Here is a 22,981-nt window from a genome sequence, read left to right on the forward strand (position 1 = left end):
TAGGAGAACTTGCACGATTGGTGCCTGACTACATACTTATTTGCCCCATTGTAGCTGCCGCCGCCACTCATCTCCGGTTCAACTCATCGTGCACTACGGCGGCTGAACGGACTGAAGGGTACAGGCGGGAGGGGGATGCCGGACGAGAGATGTTTTTTTGTGACCGGAGAGCCCAAGCCCCAGATAAAAAAATAATGCCGTTTATACGACCACCATTATTCGTGAAAAACACGCCGAATACATGAGTTTCACCACGGACATTTGGACAAGTGATGTAAAGTAAGCATGCTTCGGCACAGTGGTTTGATGATAATTGTAACATGCACCAAACCACTCACAAGAAGTCAGCCAGTTAGTAATGCATTCATTACGCTGCAAATTTATGACGTCTTAATCAGATCTTTCTTCTTAAATCTAGTCAAATAATTTTCCCCATCTTGTTTTGAGTGTTAAAGACTAATTAACAGATGAATGCTCCAGATTTTTCCACTTACTTGAAGTAAATATTGCCATTTGTTCTTATTAAGCCCATCCATCGAAAAAAATGGTCATTTTTCACCTAAATGAAAAAAAAATGCTTTCAAATAATGTTTTGAACCAACCTATTCTTGAACATTTTTGACTTTTTTTTTTTCAGGATTAAGTACAATAAATTATTGCTTAAAATTAGGCTGATAAGCTTATTTTCAGCTAGCTATTTTTCTTCAGGAAATCGGAGTGAAATAAAGTTGAAGTGCTGGTAGATAATTTCACTTATTTCCAATAGATTTACACTGAAACAAGCGAATTAACTGGTTTTAAGGAGGTGCGTTTTTGCAGTGTAGTAATGTTATATGTTAGGAATGGCTTACTTTTAAACGAATTTTTGTGCAACTCTGGTATTTACTCTGTAAGTAGTTGTTGCCAAAAGCTTACCATTAGACAATGTCAGACAATCTGTCTTTATTTAGGTGTTGAAATTTACTACTTGTTCACATTTGATGTTGAAAAAAGAAGCAATAAATTATATTTTTGCACAGTAATATTTTCTCTTGTGTAAACTTTTAAATTTTACATAAATCTTTAATAGAATTATCGGCTTGACATTATCGGTTATCGGTTGGAACGAGGAGGAAATTATCGGTTATCGGGATCGGTTGAAAAATGTATTATCGTGCATCACTTATTCTGGCACGTCAACCAGGTGGTGCGTTCAGGTACATCACGCAAAAAATACAACTACCACATCAGAACCCGATTTGTTACATTATTATTATTTTTATTATTACTATTAATATATTATTATTCCAATTTTTATTCACGATTTACTTGTTTTGCTCTGTGTAATTGCTGTTTGCAATGGGAGCAGCAGTATTTATTAAGGATTTAGTGTAGGTTTTCGGGCAGTGGAACGAATTAATGGAAATATAATGTATTCTTATGGGAAAATCCTGCTCGACATATGACCATTTCGACTTACAAACTATGTCCTGGAACAAATTAACTTCGTATGTAGAGGTACCACTATATATATCGGTAAGCTCTTGAGAACTGCCGAGTGCCCAAGAGTAAAGTAGTCCAAATCACCCACTGATACTAGCCGCCGGTCAATTAGACACTCATAAAGCCCTACTTTCTGAGGTTTCTGAACCACTTTTTTTTCTTAAATCTGGAAAATCCCCCTCCCCCTCATAAATTTAGCAACACTGTTTTCAGGTTGATGCCAGAGTAGTGATTGTCTGTGTGTCCCTCTTTTCACAGCTACACCGGCACCAGCAAGTCTGTCAACAGTAGCAAGTCTCTCTGCGGTGGTTGGCTGGCACAGAAGTGGGAGAGCCTCAACTTTCAGTACGTCATGGCATGTCTTCTTTGTTTTCATTAGGAGGGTGACGAGGATTTATTATGGCAAGACAATTTTTATTTGAACAAACTGTAAATGTGCCTGATAATGATTTCTTAGGGTATTTTTTTTTCAGAAAATACTAAATGGGTTAATAATGAATGAATTTTATTATACGGCCATTTCTCATAGGTCAACAATCACTTACTGTATGCTATTAATATTCGGTCACGAACACCCCCAGACGCCTAATGTATTTGTGGCACCAAGAGTGTTTAGGCAGCTACACAATCAGTAGTCACCACATTCGGTACATAGATCAGAGCCAATACAAAGACTGTAATTGAAGAATAGAATAGTGGTCTGTAGTGCCTAAAATCTGCGCCAAGGTTGAACCATTAACAAAGCTTCTCCACTCTACTCATTCGCATCCTACTTTTGGATTTTTAGAGGTTGCCTCAAGACTTACACTACGTATCCTTAAAAGTCCATACCAAAGTCTAATGAAAATGGATAAATAGATGATTCACAGTAATAGTAACATTGATCCTTATATGTATTCCCTAGAAAAACTGCCATATATTTTAGAGGTGTAACGGTACACGAAAGTCTCGGTTCGGTACGTACCTCGGTTTTGAGGTCTCGGTTCGGTTCATTTTCGGTACAGTAAGAAAACAAAATGCAAACTATAAATGTGCTAGTTGTTTATTACACAGCTCTGTGCTTTCAACAATAGGAACATTAGCCAATACAAAGCTAGAATTATGCTTAAAAAGTAGCGGGTATTTAAAGATAATCCAACAACAATTTGCCTTTCAGACCCCGCGTATTGGTCAGCTTTCTTTCTGAAAGAAAGAATAAAAACAAGTCCTGTGCTAAAGAGAAAAGCAATCCCTATGACAAAGATTTTAACATGTATTTTACAATGTCTACGTCTAATGTGAACTGTGTGGCCTTAAAGAACTCTTTGTGAGACAAAAATGCAAGACTTGTGCTCTTTTGGCTCAGACGTCGACCCGCAATAACAACACCGTCACACCTGTGCACGTCATCATACTGCGACACCCAAATTGAAACTTCATCAACAATAGGCCGATGGGAGAATAGAATCACATTATTGAAGCGTGATGGGAAAGATTATGACCAATAGGGTAGCAGGATCTTATGGCGTAAGTTTTAAAAGGAGAAAGCAGGAAGTACACTAGAGGTAAGATCTTAAGCCCGAGTCCGAACGAGCCGGGTCAGGCCAAAAATGTCAATTACGTTCTGTTTGGGTCGGTGCTTCTCTCTCGCTGTTTTTTTTTTTTTTTAATTAATATATTGTAAAGTCCATAACTATGGGCACCCCACTTAAGAGACAATCGGACTGGAGAGCTGTAACGTAGCAGGAAGTGAGTAGAGAGAATGGGAGAACGAACGGGACAGCGAAAGTGAGCGGTCGTGTTGCGGCGGCCCGCTGTTATTTTGTTATTGTTTTTCTTTATTATTGTTGCCACAATTAAATGGGTAAGCCAATAGTGACTCCTCTCCTCCTTCCCTATCCGGGGCTATTACAATATATTTAGAACTTATGTATACTAAAAATAAGTATGGATATTAAACTGAGGAATACTTGTTATAAAATAATTTGGATAAAACAGAAGGTGCTGTATGGTAATTGCAAACAGCAGTTGCAGAGCCAGAGCGTGCCTTGCGCACGTGAACGTCGAAAATTTCGGGTTTGTTTTGGGCTCGGGCCTGCAAATCAAGTACCGTATTGGTCCGAATATAAGACGGCCCTGATTATAAGACAACCCCCTCTTTTTCAAGACTCAAGTTTGAAAAAATACTTTTTTAACACCAAATTTTTATACAGAAAATAATTACAGTATATCTGAAACAAATGATTATAACAATATATTTGAGAGAAAAAGCATGTTATTTTGCCTCATTCAAACCTTAATATATGAACATTTAAATATGTAAACTAAAGTGCAATCACATTCGTAAATGAATGGCTTCTGGTTTTTGAAATGTAGATAAACCAATCTATTGTGATAAAACAACAAAATTGCAATAACTGCATTAACCATCAAAGTGAGATCTAACTGTAACTATAGTCTTGAAACAATCTGGATAAGGAAAAACATTGCAATAAAATTATGCAAACTGGTTAAACTTGAGAGTAGCTGAGATCTGTCATGAGAGTACATTACTCCTCAAGTTCAGGATTCGCTTCAATGATATCTGGTACCATCTAGTGTCCTGAATGGGTATATTGTCTAGACCCCGAATATAAGACGAATCCCACTTTTTCAGTCTTATTTCAATGCAAAAAACACCGTCTTATATTCGGGCCAATACGGTAAATTGATAGGGCTTGGGCCGGGTCAAGCTTTAATACCCACTGACCTGGTCAGGTCGGGCTGGATGTTTTTAGGCCCGATCTTACCTCTAAAGTACATACTTATCTTTTACAGTATTGTATAGTATTTTTGCCTCTCGTAACTTGAAATTCCTTTCTTAACAAGGAGCCGTATTTTCCCGTTTAGGCATGTCGTAACATGAAAATTATGTTTAAAGAGACGTTCGTAAGTAGAGGTACGACCATATCACCAATTGCAATGGGGAGAAATGTGTGTAAAGTTTACTTGTTTTCATTGCTTGTCATGACAGTGGCCCTTAATAATTGCAGTGGTATTTTCTCTAATTAAACTTCTTCCATGGAGGTATAATGCCATGTCCTATGGAGCTCTAGCTGGTATTTGAGGCTAGTAAATGTATAGAAACCCTATTGTCAAGAAAGTAGGTCATAAACAGATGCCAGTGAATGCGCAAAAATTTTCACGTAAAATTCAAACTGCAATGTTCATCCTGCTCCAGAAGCTCTGTGAACATATTTGTTTTCTTTTCCGTTCCTCCAGCAGACGCATGCATGCCAACAGAGGATTTTAATGAGGGACCAGTGAGAACCATTCAAATCACTGGTTTCACAAAATGAGTGTGTTCCACCTTTCTAATAAATACCAGAACCACACTGGCAAGTAAAAGGATTGCCAAAGCCAAGCACATGGAGAAATCTTCTACAAATGGTTATGATGTGTCTGCTGGCATTATAGTTTGCATTGTTTATTGTGCGATTTGCCATCACTGCACAGCCAAAAAAAAGACTTTGGTGCTGCAAAGCCTTCTTTCTTCATCTGTAATATGATTCATGTGGTGTACTTTCATGTAATAAGTGATTACCACTCTTGTATGTCTCCCCCACAGCATTACGAGACGGACTCAGCTCTTTTTAAAACTTGATGATTTCTTCTGGCAAGAACATAGGTCAACATTGGTGTTACCTTACGGCACCAGAGGAAGTGGTATGTATAGATAAGCTGTTTTTCCATTTTTTATTTATTTTCTTTAAATTACTGTTTACTTTAATTTTTAGATTTAAAACTGAATTCCTCAAATACAAATACAAAATGAAATAATACATTGCAAAGCATTTTCTTAAAAATGCATGAAGTCCTCCGCTTTAATTTGCTTAGAATTACAGGTCACATGGGATGAAATGGTACTTTGGGGCCATAAATGGACCACGTACCGTAGGTTCACCATCCCTGTCACAATCTTATATGATGCATCTTGCTACTCTCTTTTCTATCCAGAACAGCAGTTGCTCCAAGTTCTTGCAGTGACAGCAAATTATCAGATGCCGGCCTCTATAGATAAGTATGTGTGACATGACTAAGTGCTTCAGTATTCGTTTTACATTTCATAAAGATTGATGAACTGAAATTATTCTCATTTCACAATGTTGTGTTGGCTGTCTTTCTTTCTTTCAGCCTTAAATGCAGAACCTGTGTTGTCATAGGCAACAGCTTTGCCATAAAAAATACATCCTTAGGAGGCATCATTAACACATATGATGTGGTTATTCGGTAAGAATAAAGAACATGACATGCAATAATGTTATTGTGGCATTATGATTTGCTATGTTATGTCAGGTATTTTTAAATTTTGAGTAGATAGCCCACATATGTAGAACCAATGCTCTCATCCAATATAGATGGGCAAAGGGGACATTTAATTTACAACTAGTTCTTGCTTTTTTTTTTTTTTTTTTTTAAGGAAACCTCGGACTTAAAGGCTTGTAGGCTCTAATAAGCCACAATTGTTCTCTTTTACTAAAATACAGTATGTTATTAGAAACACATAAAATATTGCAGTTGATTTGAAAATCTATAATATTTATTACGTTTTGACCAACGGAGGGCGCCATGTTTTATGTACGCAATGGACGCGCGGTGTGATGACATAGTTTGTCACTGTCACTAGACCAGTACTTCTGAAATGGTGGGGCGCGCCCCCCCAGGGGGGCGCAGAGCGATGCCAGGGGTGGCGCGAGTGACCTCGGGGAACATGCTTTTTTTTTTTTTTTTTTGGCCGTACTAGAATAAAGTGTACTTGCACATCCACTCCGTGGGTGGCAGTGGCGCTCTCATTTTCAAAGTGCGTGCAGTATTTTTGAAGGTAAGCAAGAGCACACGGAAGAAACTCATGTAGAGCTGGACTCACGCAGCGACCCACTGTCTTCTCCGGTTCTCACGTTTCCGGCCGAGAAGTGCCGTTTTCGGCTTGGGATCGTCACGACCACCGCCCTCACCTATGGTTCTCCCTCGGCCGCCGAGAATACACTTTTTTTGGGCCGTTTGCCTTTTGGCTTTGACTTTTAATACAGTGGGAAATGAGGAAAGACCACTGTTTGCTGAGTCTAAAAATGATTATAGCGGAGAGTCTGAAGCCAAATCAGTTAAGACACCACGTAAAGACATTAGACCTCAATCTCATTGATAAGCCGCTTGATTATTTTTCAGCGAAAACGTGCCGAATATTGCCAATTGTCACAATCGTCCCGCTTTGTCAGTGTTATATCAGTAAACCAGTGAGCACTGTGGTGAATCAGCGAAAATAAAAACTTTCCTTCTGTCCAAAGACACTTTTTTCCCCCTTCTATTCAGTTTTGTTTTTTTCGGTCAAATTTTTTTGGCATGTTGTCTTGAAGAGTAAATGTTTCTAATCAATTTGAATTTGTTATTATTTACTGATTTTATTACATTTTATTTTTCAGTATCAAATGGTCAAAAATGTACCTTGAGTGTATTTTTACAGTTTGGATGTGACTTTTTTATTTTATTATTTTTTTTTACTTCAGGCAAATTGATACGCGTTGTCTTTTCTGTTACAAGCAAAACAATGTTAATAAAGTTATACTTTATTATAAGTTGATCTATGTTACTTTTTTTCTTTAATAGAAAAAAAGGACACAATGTTAGGCTGAGGCGTACTTATAATAGTAATATTATAGACAAATGATACTATTTACAGTGGCGGCAGAGAGTTGGGGGGGCGCGAAACATTTACGTCTTCCTTGGGGGGGCGTAACAGAAAATAATTGAGAAGCACTGCACTAGACGAACACTACCAGTGTTCTGCAATTCTTTCTACGCGGCGAGACGTCCAACACTTGGGCACATCGGTTAAAAGCGGCAAGTTCTTAAAATTAGGGCTGTCAAAATTATCGCGTTAACGGGCGTTAATTAATTTTTTTTAGCTAATCACGTTAAAATATTTGACGCAATTAACACATGCACTGAATGACCCGCTCACACATTGCCTCAAACAGATTACAATGACGCCGTTTATGGACATTAAGAGTGAAGAGAATGCCACTGGTAGGCTGGGGTCAGCACCGTTCCATACTAATGTTATTCCTTCTAAGCGTGGGAGAATTAGTAGTTGTGAGACGTTTATGCTGTTGCATTGTGCTATTTGTGCTCCACACATATTACTGTAAGTTTTCTTTTTTTTTAGTGGCAATTATGTGTCTCTTGTTGTATTTTGGGTAAGATATGTACAAAGATATATATGTTATAAAGGCGAGTGGACACAGGCGTTCTTTGGACCGCGCCGTTTATTGGCATAAGTTCGGTAGCTCCTTCAAATCAAACATAAGTATCATTTAGTGAAAGCACAACAAAAATAATATTCTTATCGCTCAAAAAAAAAAAAAAGTTCACAAAAAGAAAAACACTTCAGTCTATAGTAATGAGGCCCTATTCTCACACAGTTAAACAACAATGCAAAATGAACTGGCATTCCATACCAAAATAGCTATGCAAAATACAAGTAAAACGTACTCAGACTTTGGTCACTCTATTCTTATTCTTATTATTATTATATTAACTTTACTTTTGATTGAAAATTTTATAAATTTTATCAAAACGAAAACATGAAGAGGGGTTTTAATATAAAATTACTATAACTTGTAACTATATCATTTATCTTTTAAGAACTACAAGTCTTTCTATCCGTGGATCACTTTAACAAAAAAAATGTTAATAAAGCCATTTGTGGATTTATTGTTATAATAAACAAATACAGTAGTTATGTACAGTATGTTGTATGTATATATCCGTCTTGTCTTATCTTTCTATTCCAACAATAATTTACAGAAAAATATGGCATATTTTAGAGATGGTTTGAATTGCGATTACTTACGATTAATTACGATTATTTTTAAGCTGCGATTAACTCAATTAAAAATTGTAATCGTTTCACAGCCCTACTTAAAATTTGTGTTTTTGAGTCTTTTATTACTTTTTCATTGCCTCAGAATACTTTTTGCATGTGTTTCCCTCTCAAAATTTTAAACATTGTGTTTTCTTGTGGTAGTTTTAAAGCAGATTGTTGATCTGTTGACCACATTAGTCACGTAACATATTTAAACCACCTTTGTTTGATTTTACTACGTTTAAGTATTTTCTTAAGGCATCTTTAGTTTGTTCTGTCTGTATGCATCTGTTATAGTGGCTGGAATGTTTGACCCAAAAGCACAACAATGAGGAGTCAGAGGTGACGAGGAGCCCGAGGGCGTGTTTATTAAAGAAATACTAAAGGAATGAACAGAGGTGATGGCACTGCAAATCCTTCGACAGAGTTGGAAGGCTGAGATGGCTTGGAGTTGCTGTGAAGAAAAGGGATATGAATACAGGACTGTCTCAGGAAATTAGAATACACAATATTCTAATTTTTTGAGACAGTCCTGTGTATATATACAGGACTGTCTCAGGAAATTAGAATACACAATATTCTAATTTCCTGAGACAGTCAGGAAATTAGAATATTGTGTATTCTAATTTCCTGAGACAGTCCTGTATATATACACAGGACTGTCGCAAAAAATTAGAATATTGTGTATTCTAATTTTCTGAGACAGTCCAGTAAGTCAAAGTTTAGTCGCATGAGTGGCCTGTACTTTACCATGTGAGATTTGGTGAAGCTCTGGCGTTGAATGACGTGCAGACTGGTCTTTTGTAGTGGCAGGCTGTTGATTGTGAAGTGGACGCAGGTGTGGAGATTGATGACAGGTGTGCACAGCAGAGTCAGTGAGGAGTGTTAGGAGGAGATGAGGGTGAATGAAACGTAACATGCATCGAAACAAAACAAGCTGAAAGCGCTCGGTAAACCTTTTGGGTGTCAAATTTGCCTCTTGTAGGACGTTTCCCCGGTGTAGCACATTTTGTCAGAACACCGTTTTTTTTTTTCATACCCTCATCCCGTCTTTGTGTTCATTTTACTTTTGCTGCTCATTTTGTGAAGTATCGACAGTGCTGTCATGGCCATTAATGTTCCTCTTGGTTTCAAATTGAAAGGGTTGAACTGATGACATGTTTATGTCGCTAAAGTTATACTCTGGAAGCCCGGCAGCGTAACCCAGTGACGTCACTGCCCTGCGACATCAACAACAATGGCGACCTACTAGTTAAACTAATTTTACAAATTGTATAAAAACGAAAACATCAAGAGGGGTTTTAATATCAAATTATTTTAACTCATAATAACATTTATCTTTTAAGAACTACAAGTCTTTCTTTCCGTGGAGCTAATTTTCTTCTACTCTTCAATGATTCGGTCTTGTAGCTAGTTCGTAAATAACGAAAAAACAGAATTCACATAAGAATTAATAATTCATCTAAAAATGTTAAGCCCTTAAATGTATGTGCTGTTAAATAAATACTGTATTAAAATAATAAATGGAATATTGTAAACTAATGTTCTCTAATAACTATCAACATTGAGGCATAGACTTTATAATGTAACTGACGGGACACGGGGTGCGGGGCTGACAAATAAGGGGCCTGCATTGTTGGCGAGGCCGTCAAAGCTGACTGAGTGGAATCACAAAGCTTTTTTCGTCAAAAATTCTTGAGAATAAATGCTTAAATCCCTGAAATCTTTATAGATATGGATGTAAAACAGTCTTGATTCTTGGTTAAAAGCAAAAAAAAAAAAAGTGTAGGTAGCATTTATTTTACGTCGATTCTTGGTTAAAAGAAAAAAAACGTGTAGGTAGCATTTATTTTACGTAAATATTGCGAACCATGATGCCTATGCCTTAGCGGCTAATTTCTCCATTTTTTTCACGTTTCAAAATGCATGCATGGTACGAAAAATAGGATAATTACCTTGAATCCTCGAACAAATCACTCATGGGACAATCCTTCCTGTTTGTATGTGGCACGGCTTTCATACTTTTTGAACTGAAATCCACCGTTAGTTCGCTGCGTGCGTGTGATTGTGAATAGCTCCTCTTAATGTGGGCAGCCCCCTGTTTGAAGAAGTTACGCATTGCATGGCTGAGGTGACCTGTCAATAATGATGATGTCTATGATTGAGGGTCTTGTGCTTTCATTCCTACAATCTGAAAAGCTTTAGGGAATGTAAAATTAGGTTTCTATAAAGAGGATAGAAAATACATTTAGTCATGTCAGGTGTGACAGCACAAATCTGACTTTACAACCTTGGAGCAGGCACATGTACGCACTCAGTTGTTATAAGCCTCTTTCAAACAGCCAAGCTGTTGGCCTGGTTACAATGCATTTTTCTCCCCAACATTAACGTGTCCGGGTCCCTCCCTATCCTCCACTTCTGAAGTGAATCAGTCTCGGGACATGTAGCTTATTGATGGCCTGATTTAAATGCATGCCTTTAAACAAACGTCATTGGACTTGTGTCATGGAAACACAACTTGAACTTTTATAAAGCCTACTGAGACGCGTGTGTGTGTGTGTGCAACCAAACTGGATCAAGTGTTATTATGAAACACTTGTCTTACTGAAGAGAAAAGTGAACTGATGAAAATGTTGAACAATGTTTAATAAAAGTAGGACATTAAAGGCGCATGGATATCTAATGTTCACTCAGCTTTATCTGTGGTCCTTTGGCATGAGTGGGTACTGGTATGTGTAATTGAGATATTTTAATCTATTTTTAAAGGAGGCCACATTGTGATATAGGGATATCATAGTCATTGGTTTTATTTTCTGCTTGATGCTATAACACATAAAGTGACAAAAAAAAAAAAAAAAAAAAAAACTTGAATTGTGTCACTTAAACCTTGTAGTATAATTTATTTGAGGAGATACAGTAAACATAGTGGGACTTAATGTCCTGCTGAAAGGACATATTACTTAGACCACCTGTATGTTTTTTTTTTTTTTTTAATAAAGGGAACTGTAAATGATTCAGTCAGCATGAACAATGCTGGGATTTTTAAAAAAGTGATATGATTATACATTTCTCTATTAACAGATTGAACGATGCTCCAGTGAGGGGATACGAGGATGACGTTGGGAACAGGACAACCATGAGGTTCTTCTACCCTGAGTCAGCCTCGTACAATCCAGGCCTGAACAACGAGCCTGGCACACTAATGGTCTTTGTGCCTTTTAAGAATCAAGACCTAACCTGGCTCAAAGTGATCCTCTACAATGAAAAGAGGGTACAGGATCTGTGAAAAGCTTGCTAATTTACTGTTTTCCCTAGGCTTTGCCAACCATCCATGTCAGAAACAAGCACTTATATGCTAGTGTTAAAATGCTTTTTCCATGATGGCACTCTGTCCTTGTAATTGCAGCCTGTTAGACGCAACACTTTCTGGGCCATTACCTCCTAATTATGCACATGGCATTGCCTCCAGTAATTAGGGAGTTGTTGGCTTGCTTGCTTCTCATGTTTGTATGAATCAAGTGGGTTTACTGAATATGTTTATTTATATGTGCACCCAGGTCATGAAAGGCTTTTGGAAGCCCCCACCCCAAATCTGGTTGGGTGATTTCAGACAAATCCGAGTGCTGGACCCGCACTTTTTGCACCAGACAGCAGAAAAGCTTCTCCGAATCCCCATAAAGTCCAAGGTGAGGTTCCACTTTTCTTTAGTTGAGAATCATCAATCTGTTAAGCAAAGAAAGACGATGGTTGCAATTAACTGTGACAAGTCAGTTCTCCTAACCGCAATTTCTCCTGCTGGAGTCATTTGTGTTGTTTGTTTCCTTTCCTGTCTTCCACTTGAATGTAAACAAGGCTGGCTGGAACATCCGCCAGCTGGTCAAGGGTACTTGCAAGGGTGTCAAAAAAACATCACCGTCCAATGAGTCCAAATGTAGCATGGTTAAAAAGTATTTTGCGAGGCATCAAATTACTGCAGTTTAATAAAAAAGTGTTTGTTTTAAGTGCCGCACATATCTTCAAGGCCCTAACAAAAAGTTGCTGACGAATAATTGGCTTTTAATAAAGAGGTAAAATGCTTTTGCATTTCCCCTTAAATAGAAATTCTTCAGTATTCTTAAAATCTGGTTGTTGTCATTGTTTTTCATCAGCGTGACAGTTCAGGAAACAAAGAAATCACTTAGGAAACTCTGAAGCATTCTTAATGACGACAAAACGAATCAATGTTCTAGTGAGCCACTGATCTGTTTTCACTTTAAAATTGGAGCTTTTCTCCCTCTTTGGCTGACGAGCCTAGACTTTGAAGCACTATCCCCGTAAAGACCTTTTCAGTCTCCTGGGAGTTTGTGTGCCTTGTGTAGCCAATTTTTTTTTGGGGTCCTCCTTGTTAGCCTTTCCAAAGCCTCTTTTTCAAGATATGAGAAGTAGTTATCTGTTTGGATTGCAGTCCAAACAAGTAGAGGGTCTGAGCAAGCAGTGTGAAGGCAATCCTCAAGGAGTGCAACGGGCTAGCCCGAATGGAGTTATGCAACATTTGTGCAAACTTTTTGAAGCGCTCCAGAGAGGAAAAAAATGTGTTTTAGAACAGAATCAAACTGGACGTGTGCAGAAACGGACACAACTTGTACCTGTAGGTGGTTAAGATCGCGGTGTTACTTTTTTTTTTTCTTTTTTTATTGAATGATGACGTAAAAAGAACTCAACAGATTAACACATGTTTTAGAGCGGTGGGGCGTTGCCCAAGGAAGGAAGGAAGGAAGGACATTTTGGGCAGACCTAAAAAATGGGTGTTTATGAAACTACTGTGTTAGAGCTAATCTTATACTCTATTAGTATTTTTTGGGAGGAGCTGTTTGTAACTCTGCTGTAAACACATTTCAATGCATCATTCTTCCTTTCACACCTTTTAAGCTTTCTTTGGTCCAAACATATTAATAGATGTAAAATTGATCTGTTTCCGCTCAGGTTAAGTTCCTTTTGAACCAAATACCAATGTGTTTTAGATAAATACTAGTAGCGCTAACAACACAATACAAACATAAAAAAAACGTTCATGTTCAATCATACCGTGCACCCTCAAAAATAGTGTTCGAGACTCATCGTGTGACCAATTCTGATTTTTTTTTTCAAAATCTTAAACATTTAATTATTATTATTTTTTAAATATTTAACATTTTTTTGTTTGTTTGTTCCTGTTACACATCTAATTTATAGAGAACAGCAGATGGTGGCACTGACGTGAAAGGGATTTTTTTTTGCCCGGCTGTTATGTCTCTGTTATGATTCTGATGTGGATATGATAGGGTATCGCCACGTAAATAAATCTATCTTGATGCAACTGAGGCAAAATTAAGACCGCTACATTGCTGCAATTGGAAGAAGTGCTGTTGAGTTTATCCCAATTATCTTATACGTATTGTAAAGTAGAACCTAAGGCAAAACTCCTTTGGCCATCTTTTTTTCTGCTCAGTAAAACACTAGCATTTCTTCATTGTAAATTTAGGAAACGTTCACAAATGCCAAATTGTGAAACAAGCTGCACCATATGGGAACCGACCTAAAGTTTAATTATGCAAAAAATATTGTTGTGGTATGACATGACTTTTCATTTCCACATTTCCAGCCCACATGTATTATACCTTATCATTCATAATCTCAGAAGCCCTCATGCAAAGCCACATGATCAAATTGTGTGTGTGATCACCTCCCTCTCCAAAAACAAAGGCTTGTGCTTTCAATCATGGCAGTAAGCAGTCCATTCACCAAGACTCCACATGCCTTTTTCTGAAGTAGACAGAGTCCTGGCACTGGCCAGACGAGGCTCATACACACTGAATGTCAACTGTGTCCTAATCAAAATTATAACGTTTAAAAAACCCTGCTGTTTATTGATGTAGTGTATTACAGCATTTCCATTCTGTTACATGAGGACAGGTGAGGATTATCTTTTTAGTTCTGCATTAAAAACTGCCTTATCATCTTTTCGGAACCAACAGTATGACTGCAAAAATGCTGTGCAGATGTGTATGCCACCAACAAGTGCACTCACTTCATTCTTACCGTGTTCCTATGCTTGTTTAAATATATATTCTACAAATATTACTGTCTGAAACACACTCTCTCCACTTAGCCAGACTCACATGATGTCCTACTTGCTCTGCTGCCAAGAAAAAAAGATAAAATTCATGATTCTGCGGCCATTGACTCTGTGACTTTCTTCTTTTGACATTGTACTGATTAGATAAAAAATGCAGCTTTTGCACTTTGTAATGAATTAGAGGGACCAGTACATTCATGAGAACCTCTTAAAAGAATAAACCATGGGAAATGTCTGTTGACAGTAAAGATATCTACTTTCGCTTCAAATTAAAAATGCCAAGTCATAAATTCAGAATATCAGAAGGTGGTCATCGAGAGTCTGGACAACAATATTAGCTTTAGACAGTCCAAATATCAAACCAGAGGACTTGGGAGAAAGAAGGAAGAGAGTAATTTCGCTATCAGGCCCATGTGGAAGTGATTCTCCCAAATGCAAGCACACATAATCAATGGCATGCTCTCCTTTGGGGACCCTTCTGAAAAATTACACAACAAACATGAGTTAGTTTCTCATGCATTAGTTTTATCCCATAGTGCCACAACAGTCAACAACCATCTGTTGTTCCGTGATTCGGAGTTGTTTTGTTTCTAGTGGTTGTTTTTAAGTGCGATGTAAATTGCTTTCCAAACCTGAGACACTGGATGGTGGACTAGAATATCTTTGAAGGTATCTTTAGGTCGTTCTCCATGGCCTCGCTGAAATCGCATGCCCTGATTTTTGCCTCACTGATTATTAGAGCCACTTTCCCCTTGGCCATCCGGTACCCATCCACTGCCTCCAGAGTTCCACAGGAGAAAAAGCACCCGATAGCTCTGATATAGTTAATTTACGAAATCCCATATTGCTGATGTCCACCAACAGGTTCGGGATAACATAGTTCCTAGGATTATTGGAACACACAAACCCCTCCACCACACTAAGTTGACATCTCAGTTTTATTTTCCTGAGCATAACGGCATCAATTTGTTTGTAAGAAATAAACCAAATTGACTAAAGGATCCGTTTAAACATCAGTCCTTTTTTTTTTTTTTTTTTTTTTAAATAAATAAATAAATATTGTTGGTTTATTATTGAGCTACATTTAATAGTACTGAGCACCCAGGATGGAAATGTCTTTACTGACCATGTGGCAAACTTGCATAAGAGTGCAAGCCAATTTAGGAGATGCAGCTACATCCCTGTTTTGGTAATCTTATGTTAAGCAACAGGTACTTACTTATCGACTTTGTAAATAAGTTGAGAAAGTAAATTTTCACTTCTATAGATATCATCATTGTGTGTTTCTTTTTATTTGCCATCACAAATACAGTGGTACCTCGACATACGATTGATTGGACATACGATCTTTTCAACATCTGACGTAAAATTTGACTCACCATTTTTCTACATCCGACGAAATGCTCGAAATACAGAGATTTTTGAGAACGCCACAATTTTTTTTCCCCGCTAGACGGAGGCATGGTGGATTTTCTTGTCAGAGAAATCAACATGGGTTCCAAGAATGTTCGTGCAGGTGGGGGAAAAAAAAGGAAATATCTACTGTAACTTAAATGTTAGTGTTGCCTTGACATAACTTTCCCCCATGACTCCTTTGGATCATCCAAATGGCCACTGGCAAACTTAAGACGGGCCTGGACATGTGCTGGGTTCAGCAGTGGAACCTTCCGTGCCATGCATGATTTTAAACCATGACGTCTTAGTGTATTACTAACCTTAACCTTGGAAACGGTGCTCCCAACTCCATTCAGGTCATTGACTACGTCCTCCCCTGTAGTTCTTGGCTGATTCCTAATCTTTATTAGGATCATTGACACCCCACAAAGTGAGATCTTGCATAGACCCAGAGTCTGAGGGAGATTAACAATCTTGTTTAGCTTCTTCCATTTTCTAATGATTTCTCCAACAGTTGATCTTTTTCACCAAGCTGCTTGAAAACTGCACAGTAATTCTTTTCAGCCTTGTGTAGGTCTACAATTCTGTCTCTGGTGCCTTTGGACAGCTGTTTAGTCTTGGCAATGTAAGTAGGAGTCTTACTGATTGTATGAGGTGAACAGGTGTTTTTATGCAGCTAACCACCTCCTTCTAATTTAGGAGATAAGTGGAGTGTAGGTGGCCTTTGTAAAGGCGACTAACAGGTCTCTGGGGCTCACAGTTCTAGCTAGTAGACAGTTCAAATGAGTCATGAGTCATTACCTTATCGTGGTTGGGGGGGGGTTGTGTGTCCCAATGAAACTAGGAGCTATTTTGTCTGGGGCTTTGTTCCCCTGGCAGGGTCACCCATGGCGAACGGGTCCTAGGTGAGGGACTAGACAAAGAATGATTCAAAAAACCTTCTACGATGAGCACAAACATTGATCTACGATTTCCCTTGCCTGGACGCGGGTCACCGGGGCCTCTCTCTGGAGCCAGGCCTGGAGGTGGGGCATGATGGCGATCGCTGGTGGTCGGGCCTGCAGCCATGGGGTACGGCCGGGCACAGCCCGTAGAGGTAACATGGGTTCTCCTTCCAATGGGCTCACCACTTGTGGGAGGGGCGAAGAAGATCGGGTGCATAGAATGTTGGGTGGCAGCCAAAGGAGAGGTCCATGGGGATCCGAGCCCCGGCTGCAGAAGCTGGCTTTTGGGACGTGGAATGTCACCTCTTTGGTTGGGAAAGAGCCCGAGCTTGTGCGTGAGGTTGAGAAATTCCGACTCGATGTAGTCGGGCTCACCTCCCCACATGGCTTGGGCTCTGGTACCAGTCCTCTCGACACTGTTCCACTCTGGAGTTGCCCATGGTGAGAGGCGAAGAGCAGGTGTGGGCATACTTATTGCCCCCGGCTCGCCGCCTGTACGTTGGGGTTCAACCCGGTGGACGAGAGGGTAGCCCCTCCGCCTAACTGTTTTTTGTGCTTATACACCAAACAGCCTTTCAGAGTACTTACCCTTTTTGGAGGGGGTGCTGGAGAGTGTCCTTCTGGGGACTCCCTCGTTCTGCTGGGGGACTTCAGTGCTCACATGGCCAATGACAGTGAGACCTGGAGGCACGTGATTGGGAAGAACGGCCCCCCCGATCGGAACCTGAGCGGTGTTCTTTTCCTGGACTTCAGCGCCCGGAATTTTATAATTGTCACAATTGTTTATTTGTTTGAATTCATGAACTCAGAGTGTAAATTTGAAATGTCAGCCAAAATGGTCACTTTTATTAATTTATTTCTATTAATTATATTTTCTAAAAATAAAATGAATTTTATGTATTTTTTTCCCTACCTTTTTTGTTCCGAAAATAAACTGAACCAAGCACTTTCAAAACCAAAACAAATCTAGACAGTCAGTTCTACAATGTTATTATCTTTTGTGGCTGGTGTGTTTGTTTTATAAACTGAAGATGCATATTTATAATACATTATTTGTACAAAAAAAGATGTTTGTGATGTGTATATCAAAAAATATTTTAAGTGCAACCACCGAGAGCAGGGGTGACCAATAGCCCCTATCCAGCTTGTTTCCCATGTCTCCCTCTTCCATCACACCTGAATCAAATAATCAGCATTGTTATTAGGCTCTTGTAGAGCACGCTAATGAGCATTTGATTCATGTGTGTTAAAGGAGGGAGACATGGAAAACAAGCTAGATAGGGGCTCTCGAGGACTGAACTTGGGCATCTCTGGCCTAGAGCATGTTGTAAGTTGTTGACTTGGCAGGGAACTATTTTATTAATCTGAGACATTTCACCTTAGTACTGTTCTACTATTTTGTTCAGTGATTTAGTTCAAATCCGTTAGGATTGAATTATTTGTATTTAAAAAAACAAAACAAACAAACATAGTTCATTACAGTCAATAACTTTTTTCTGAGGAAGTTGCTTTTGTCTTAAAATCATTAATTCACTGGGGCATGCCATTGCAGGAAAAAAAGAAATCCCCACGTTTGATGTGTTGTTGTCTTCACTTAGATGTTGATGTCTGTTTTTTATTTAGACGTTCAGCTTTTAAGCAACGTCTGGTACAAGTACTTGAGTGTACCTCATGATTTCAGTTAAATTATTTCGCCATCTAGAGGCAGAACGAAGTTATGCATGGACAGTATAATGACTACGCTGACATGCTTTTGAACATTGCAGTTTACTACACTGAAATGCTTTTGAACATTGCAATTCTGCACACACATTTCTATTGCACATAGGTCAGAGGGTGGCCAGATTCCAACACGCCTAATGTGGGACGGTTCGGTTTTATAGGTAGGGAAAAATACTTAAAATCATTTTATTTTTAGAAAATATAATCAGTAGAACTTGTGTAAATTAATAAAAGTGACCATTTTGGCTGACATTTCAAATTTATACTCAGAGTTCATAAATTAAAACATAAATAAACAATTGTAACAATTATAAAATCTTAATAGTATGAATACACAAACAAAACTGTAAGCTTTGAATACACAGCAGCAACAACCTAAACATGAAAAGTTTCCTTTTTTTTTTCCGTAGAGAAATTGATATACTCAGGGGCGCTGCCAGGGATTTTGGGCCCCATGAAAAGATATCACTTTGGGCCCCACCACCAGTGCCGGGACACACACACACATTTAGAGTATCAACAACGTAATTTCCTGCATTCTGGTGAATCTTTACACACTAATTTGTGCATTTTCTGCATTAATTTAAGATGAAAATATACTTATGTAAACATACAGCGTACAGAGCAATAATGAATAGACTGATATCATCTTTAAGAAATGTACTGAAGCCCATCTTTTACAATCTAAATATATTTTTATTAGAAATATTCTCAAATACCACAATGAATGACTTAAGTTAAAACAAAACTTTTATTCTAACAATACTACAGCATACATTAACGCCAATCAAAAAAACAATCTTTAGAATGATATAACAAAGCGAACACCACACACACACACACACACACACACACACACGCACGCACGCACGCACACACACACACACACACACACACACACACACAAGCAATCACACTCACAATTACAAACAAAGCGAGCAGATTGCAGGTTGCTCAGCCTTAGTCACCAAGAGCCCAGCGCCGAGCCTTCTTGATAGCAAAGTCAGTGATCAAATCATTAAAGTCTAGCTTCCTAGCCAACTGACTTTCAATGGACAACATGGCAAAACTAGAAAGCCTGTCCTGACACATAGTGGACCTCATATAATTTTTTATGAGTTTTAGCTTACTAAAAGCTCTCTCGCCACCTGCAACCGTTACGGGGAGTGTGCAAAATATTCGTAAAGCGATGCACACTTCTCCAAAAATGCTTTGCAGCTGCATCTTAAAAATTGCATTCAGGAGACCAAGAGAGGACAAGTTAGGGGGGAATGTAGCAGTATACACAGAGTTCAGGTGTCTTACCAGAGATGGTCCTGGCTCTGTAGTGTACATAAAATGACAAATATAACAATATCTTCTATATTATTCTAGTATCTTAATTTAATTATTAATTATGTATCATTAATTAATAATAATAATTATTATTATTATTAATTATTATTACTTATTACTATTTGTCTCTTAGCCACTGATATTTTATGTGTGGTGTGGCAGTGTTCAAGTTGGTTCCTCACCTCCTTCAGTTGGGAGTAAAGATGAGGCTGGCTCATAAAGGGTGTCAGGAGACAGGGCTGCTTAGCCAGACGCAGCAAGAGGAGTTGTGCTTGTGCCTATTACAACAGGCGAGGGCAGAGACAACTGTTTTGGTGTGGAGAGCTTGCGAGAGGGTTAACCTGCTGTACTAATTAAATGTAAGCTAAAAGTGGAGCAAACACTAGCTAGCAAACAATTACAGTATTTCATTATGGAGTAGGCTTAGCCCCATTTGAAAACTTACAATCTCCACTATAGGCTACAGCTCCGAAGCCAGGTCCCTTCCTTGTTAACTAACTAAATTTAATTGATGACAAACTAAATTCAAAAAATTCTTGACAAACTGGATTTAACCAGATTAAAAAAAAAATCCACACCAACTTTCAACATCTGTATGATACCAAAAAATGCCGTCATTATTTGGAATTCATGTTCTTGAATTGGTCAATGTCGCTCACTGAGGTCGGGAAAATCCCGTATTTCTTACGGAGTGAGCTGGGACCTGCTTCTGAGTTTTCTAATAGACGTCGCGTGAGCTAAAATAACAGGTTAATTTTCAGCACTACACTGACACAATTTACACCAACCTTTCTTTGTGAAGTACTTTTTCACATCCTGTTGGCCTTTTCTACCGCTCTCCTGCTTTGCTTTATTTTCTTTCCTCTTTTGATAGCCTGATTTCTGTTTTGAAAACATTTTTGATGTAGCCTACCGCACGCACAGTATTCAGAGTCATTGACTGGTGTAAATGTGCACCGCTGCTCAGCCTGCGCGCGGTCTGATCAAAGGAAGGGCGGACGAAACCAATTAATGAAAATACGCGGGGGGGTTGGGGGGTTTGCTGGCAATACATATGCTCTCTGGATGTTTACTTTTTGCCAAAAACAAAACAAGAAAAAGAAACCCTTCGTTTTATACCTTTTAAAATTATAATGATTAATATTTAAATTTGCAAACGATTGCCTAATGCTCTAATTTTCTTTGTGGGCCCCCTCAGGCCATGGGCCCTTAGAATCAGTACCACTTTTCCCCCCTATACGGCGCCCCTGGATATACTGTATACACATTTTCTCCAGAAAGATATGTGGTTGCGTCGACAATATCTAGCTTGTGTTCTTACATGTAGACTCAACATTCATTGTCTGATTATGCTATTTTAATTGAGTTAGCTATGCTACGGTGCTACGATTCGATTATTGAACGATGATCACTGTATTGACGATGATCACGATTATCACCATTATCGATGCATCATACATTACTAATTAATAAAGTAGCCAAACAACTTTATGTCCATTATTTATTTAAAATATCCTAATGATTCAACAGGAATGATGGAAACATGCCCATACAACAAAAAATTGCCCTTAAACTGGTTTTTTTTTCCCACAAAAAAGTGCAAAAGCATTTCCATTTTAAAGGCAGCATGCATCTCAACATGCATATACAACACACAGCTGACCTTGAGATGCTCTTTTTCACAATAAGGTGCAAAAACTTTAGCTGTTGATTAGCTGTTCTCTCAACAATACAATAAAGTTTACACTGGTGGAATGAATTCCACTTTTTCTGGAAACAAACTGTCTTTGGAAATAAGACTTCTTTTAACCAATATACTTTGTTTTCACTGATTTCTGTACTATTTTGCATGTTTGTAGTGTTACTGCTGTACTTAATCCCGGTTTTAAACGTTCTGCATCTGGAATAACTTTTGTACACCACCAAACAATGCACAACTTGACATGAAAATTCATGTTGGCGAAGCGCTAACAAGTAAGATCTCAAAAACAACACTAATAAAAGCTAAACAGTACAAGAGGGTTCGTGTACTCACCTCTGATAGACGGACACGGGACTTAGCAAAACACTAGGGACTTTTTCCAATTAACACGAGTTGAACTCACTGATGGACAACTGAAAGATAAGGAGCAACGAACTATCTCATTTCCCCTCTCGCTCTAAAAAATAACTTGCGCACAGAAGAGGACCCAAAGCGCGTCCCTGCCTGTCTCATACACAAATTTATTTTCGATTCTTTTGAAAAGGAGTAACTCTCTCACTGAGTAACCAGCTGCATCTATCATAACGTTTTGCGTGCGTCCGTTAAAGGTGTCCGGGCGGCAGACGTGTCTTGAATTTCCTTCTGCTACTAGCGGCTGTCATAAAGTTATTAGGGAAAATCATAGTTTTTGAAAAATTATGAATCTTAATCAAATCGTTACGTGTGGAATCGCGATGCATCTAATAATCATTTTATCTGGCACACCCTTAATATCCGTGCTACAATTGTCGACATAACGATGAATTTATCTGCTTGCCTTTGTCCATTGGTAAGTTTAATGAAGAAGCCAAAAAGTGTTTAACAACACTGGCACTGGTGGTAGCATTTCAAGCTAGATGTGGCCTGGGCGCTCATCGCCGCGCCACCAGCCACCCGGGACGGGCCAGCCCAACAGTAGTGAAGGAAGACGGTCTTCCAGATCAAGCTTCTCGTTTGCGTTTGTTATTCCTGTAATTTATAGACTTTACAGGCTGCAAAGTCTGAACTACATAATCAGAGCCCTGAGTGTCCAGCTTACAGCGTCCATGCGGAAACTCCCACAGGGCTTCGGTTCCGCACGCAGTGCTTCGCTCACGCTAATAATACATCTTCTGAGGGGGGGGATAAAATGCACAAAACACAACCGAAACAGTCCGCATGTGAACCGAACTGAACATGCAAAACTGTTTAATACATCCGCGTGAATTGTTACACCCTTAATATGGAGTACATATTTGAGATCTAATTGTGAGAGACCCTATTGATGTGCGATCAATTAACAGAGACAGAGAGAATAACTTCAGTATAATGAGAAAAGATCAAATTAAATAGAAGGCCCTATTTTGCGTGAATCAACCTATTTATTTTCTGTCAGGCAGACGATGAGC

The 22,981-nt window shown here is 38.7% G+C and overlaps 1 protein-coding gene across 5 annotated transcripts in view; it reads left to right on the plus strand.

Annotated features, from left to right (window-relative positions):
• The window catches only part of st3gal4 (ST3 beta-galactoside alpha-2,3-sialyltransferase 4), a 48,580-nt gene that overhangs the window by 23,870 nt on the left and 1,729 nt on the right, over positions 1 to 22,981 (plus strand). For all 5 annotated transcript variants that reach the window (XM_057838782.1, XM_057838786.1, XM_057838781.1 and 2 more), the window contains 6 exons: positions 1,741 to 1,827; positions 5,069 to 5,166; positions 5,458 to 5,521; positions 5,635 to 5,730; positions 11,444 to 11,633; positions 11,920 to 12,048. In XM_057838782.1, coding sequence (XP_057694765.1) covers positions 1,741 to 1,827; positions 5,069 to 5,166; positions 5,458 to 5,521; positions 5,635 to 5,730; positions 11,444 to 11,633; positions 11,920 to 12,048 — 664 coding nt within the window. The remainder of the gene's footprint in view (positions 1 to 1,740; positions 1,828 to 5,068; positions 5,167 to 5,457; positions 5,522 to 5,634; positions 5,731 to 11,443; positions 11,634 to 11,919; positions 12,049 to 22,981) is intronic.

The sequence above is a fragment of the Corythoichthys intestinalis genome, chromosome 6 (assembly GCF_030265065.1).
Source record: "Corythoichthys intestinalis isolate RoL2023-P3 chromosome 6, ASM3026506v1, whole genome shotgun sequence".
NCBI classification, from domain to species: Eukaryota; Metazoa; Chordata; class Actinopteri; order Syngnathiformes; family Syngnathidae; genus Corythoichthys; species Corythoichthys intestinalis.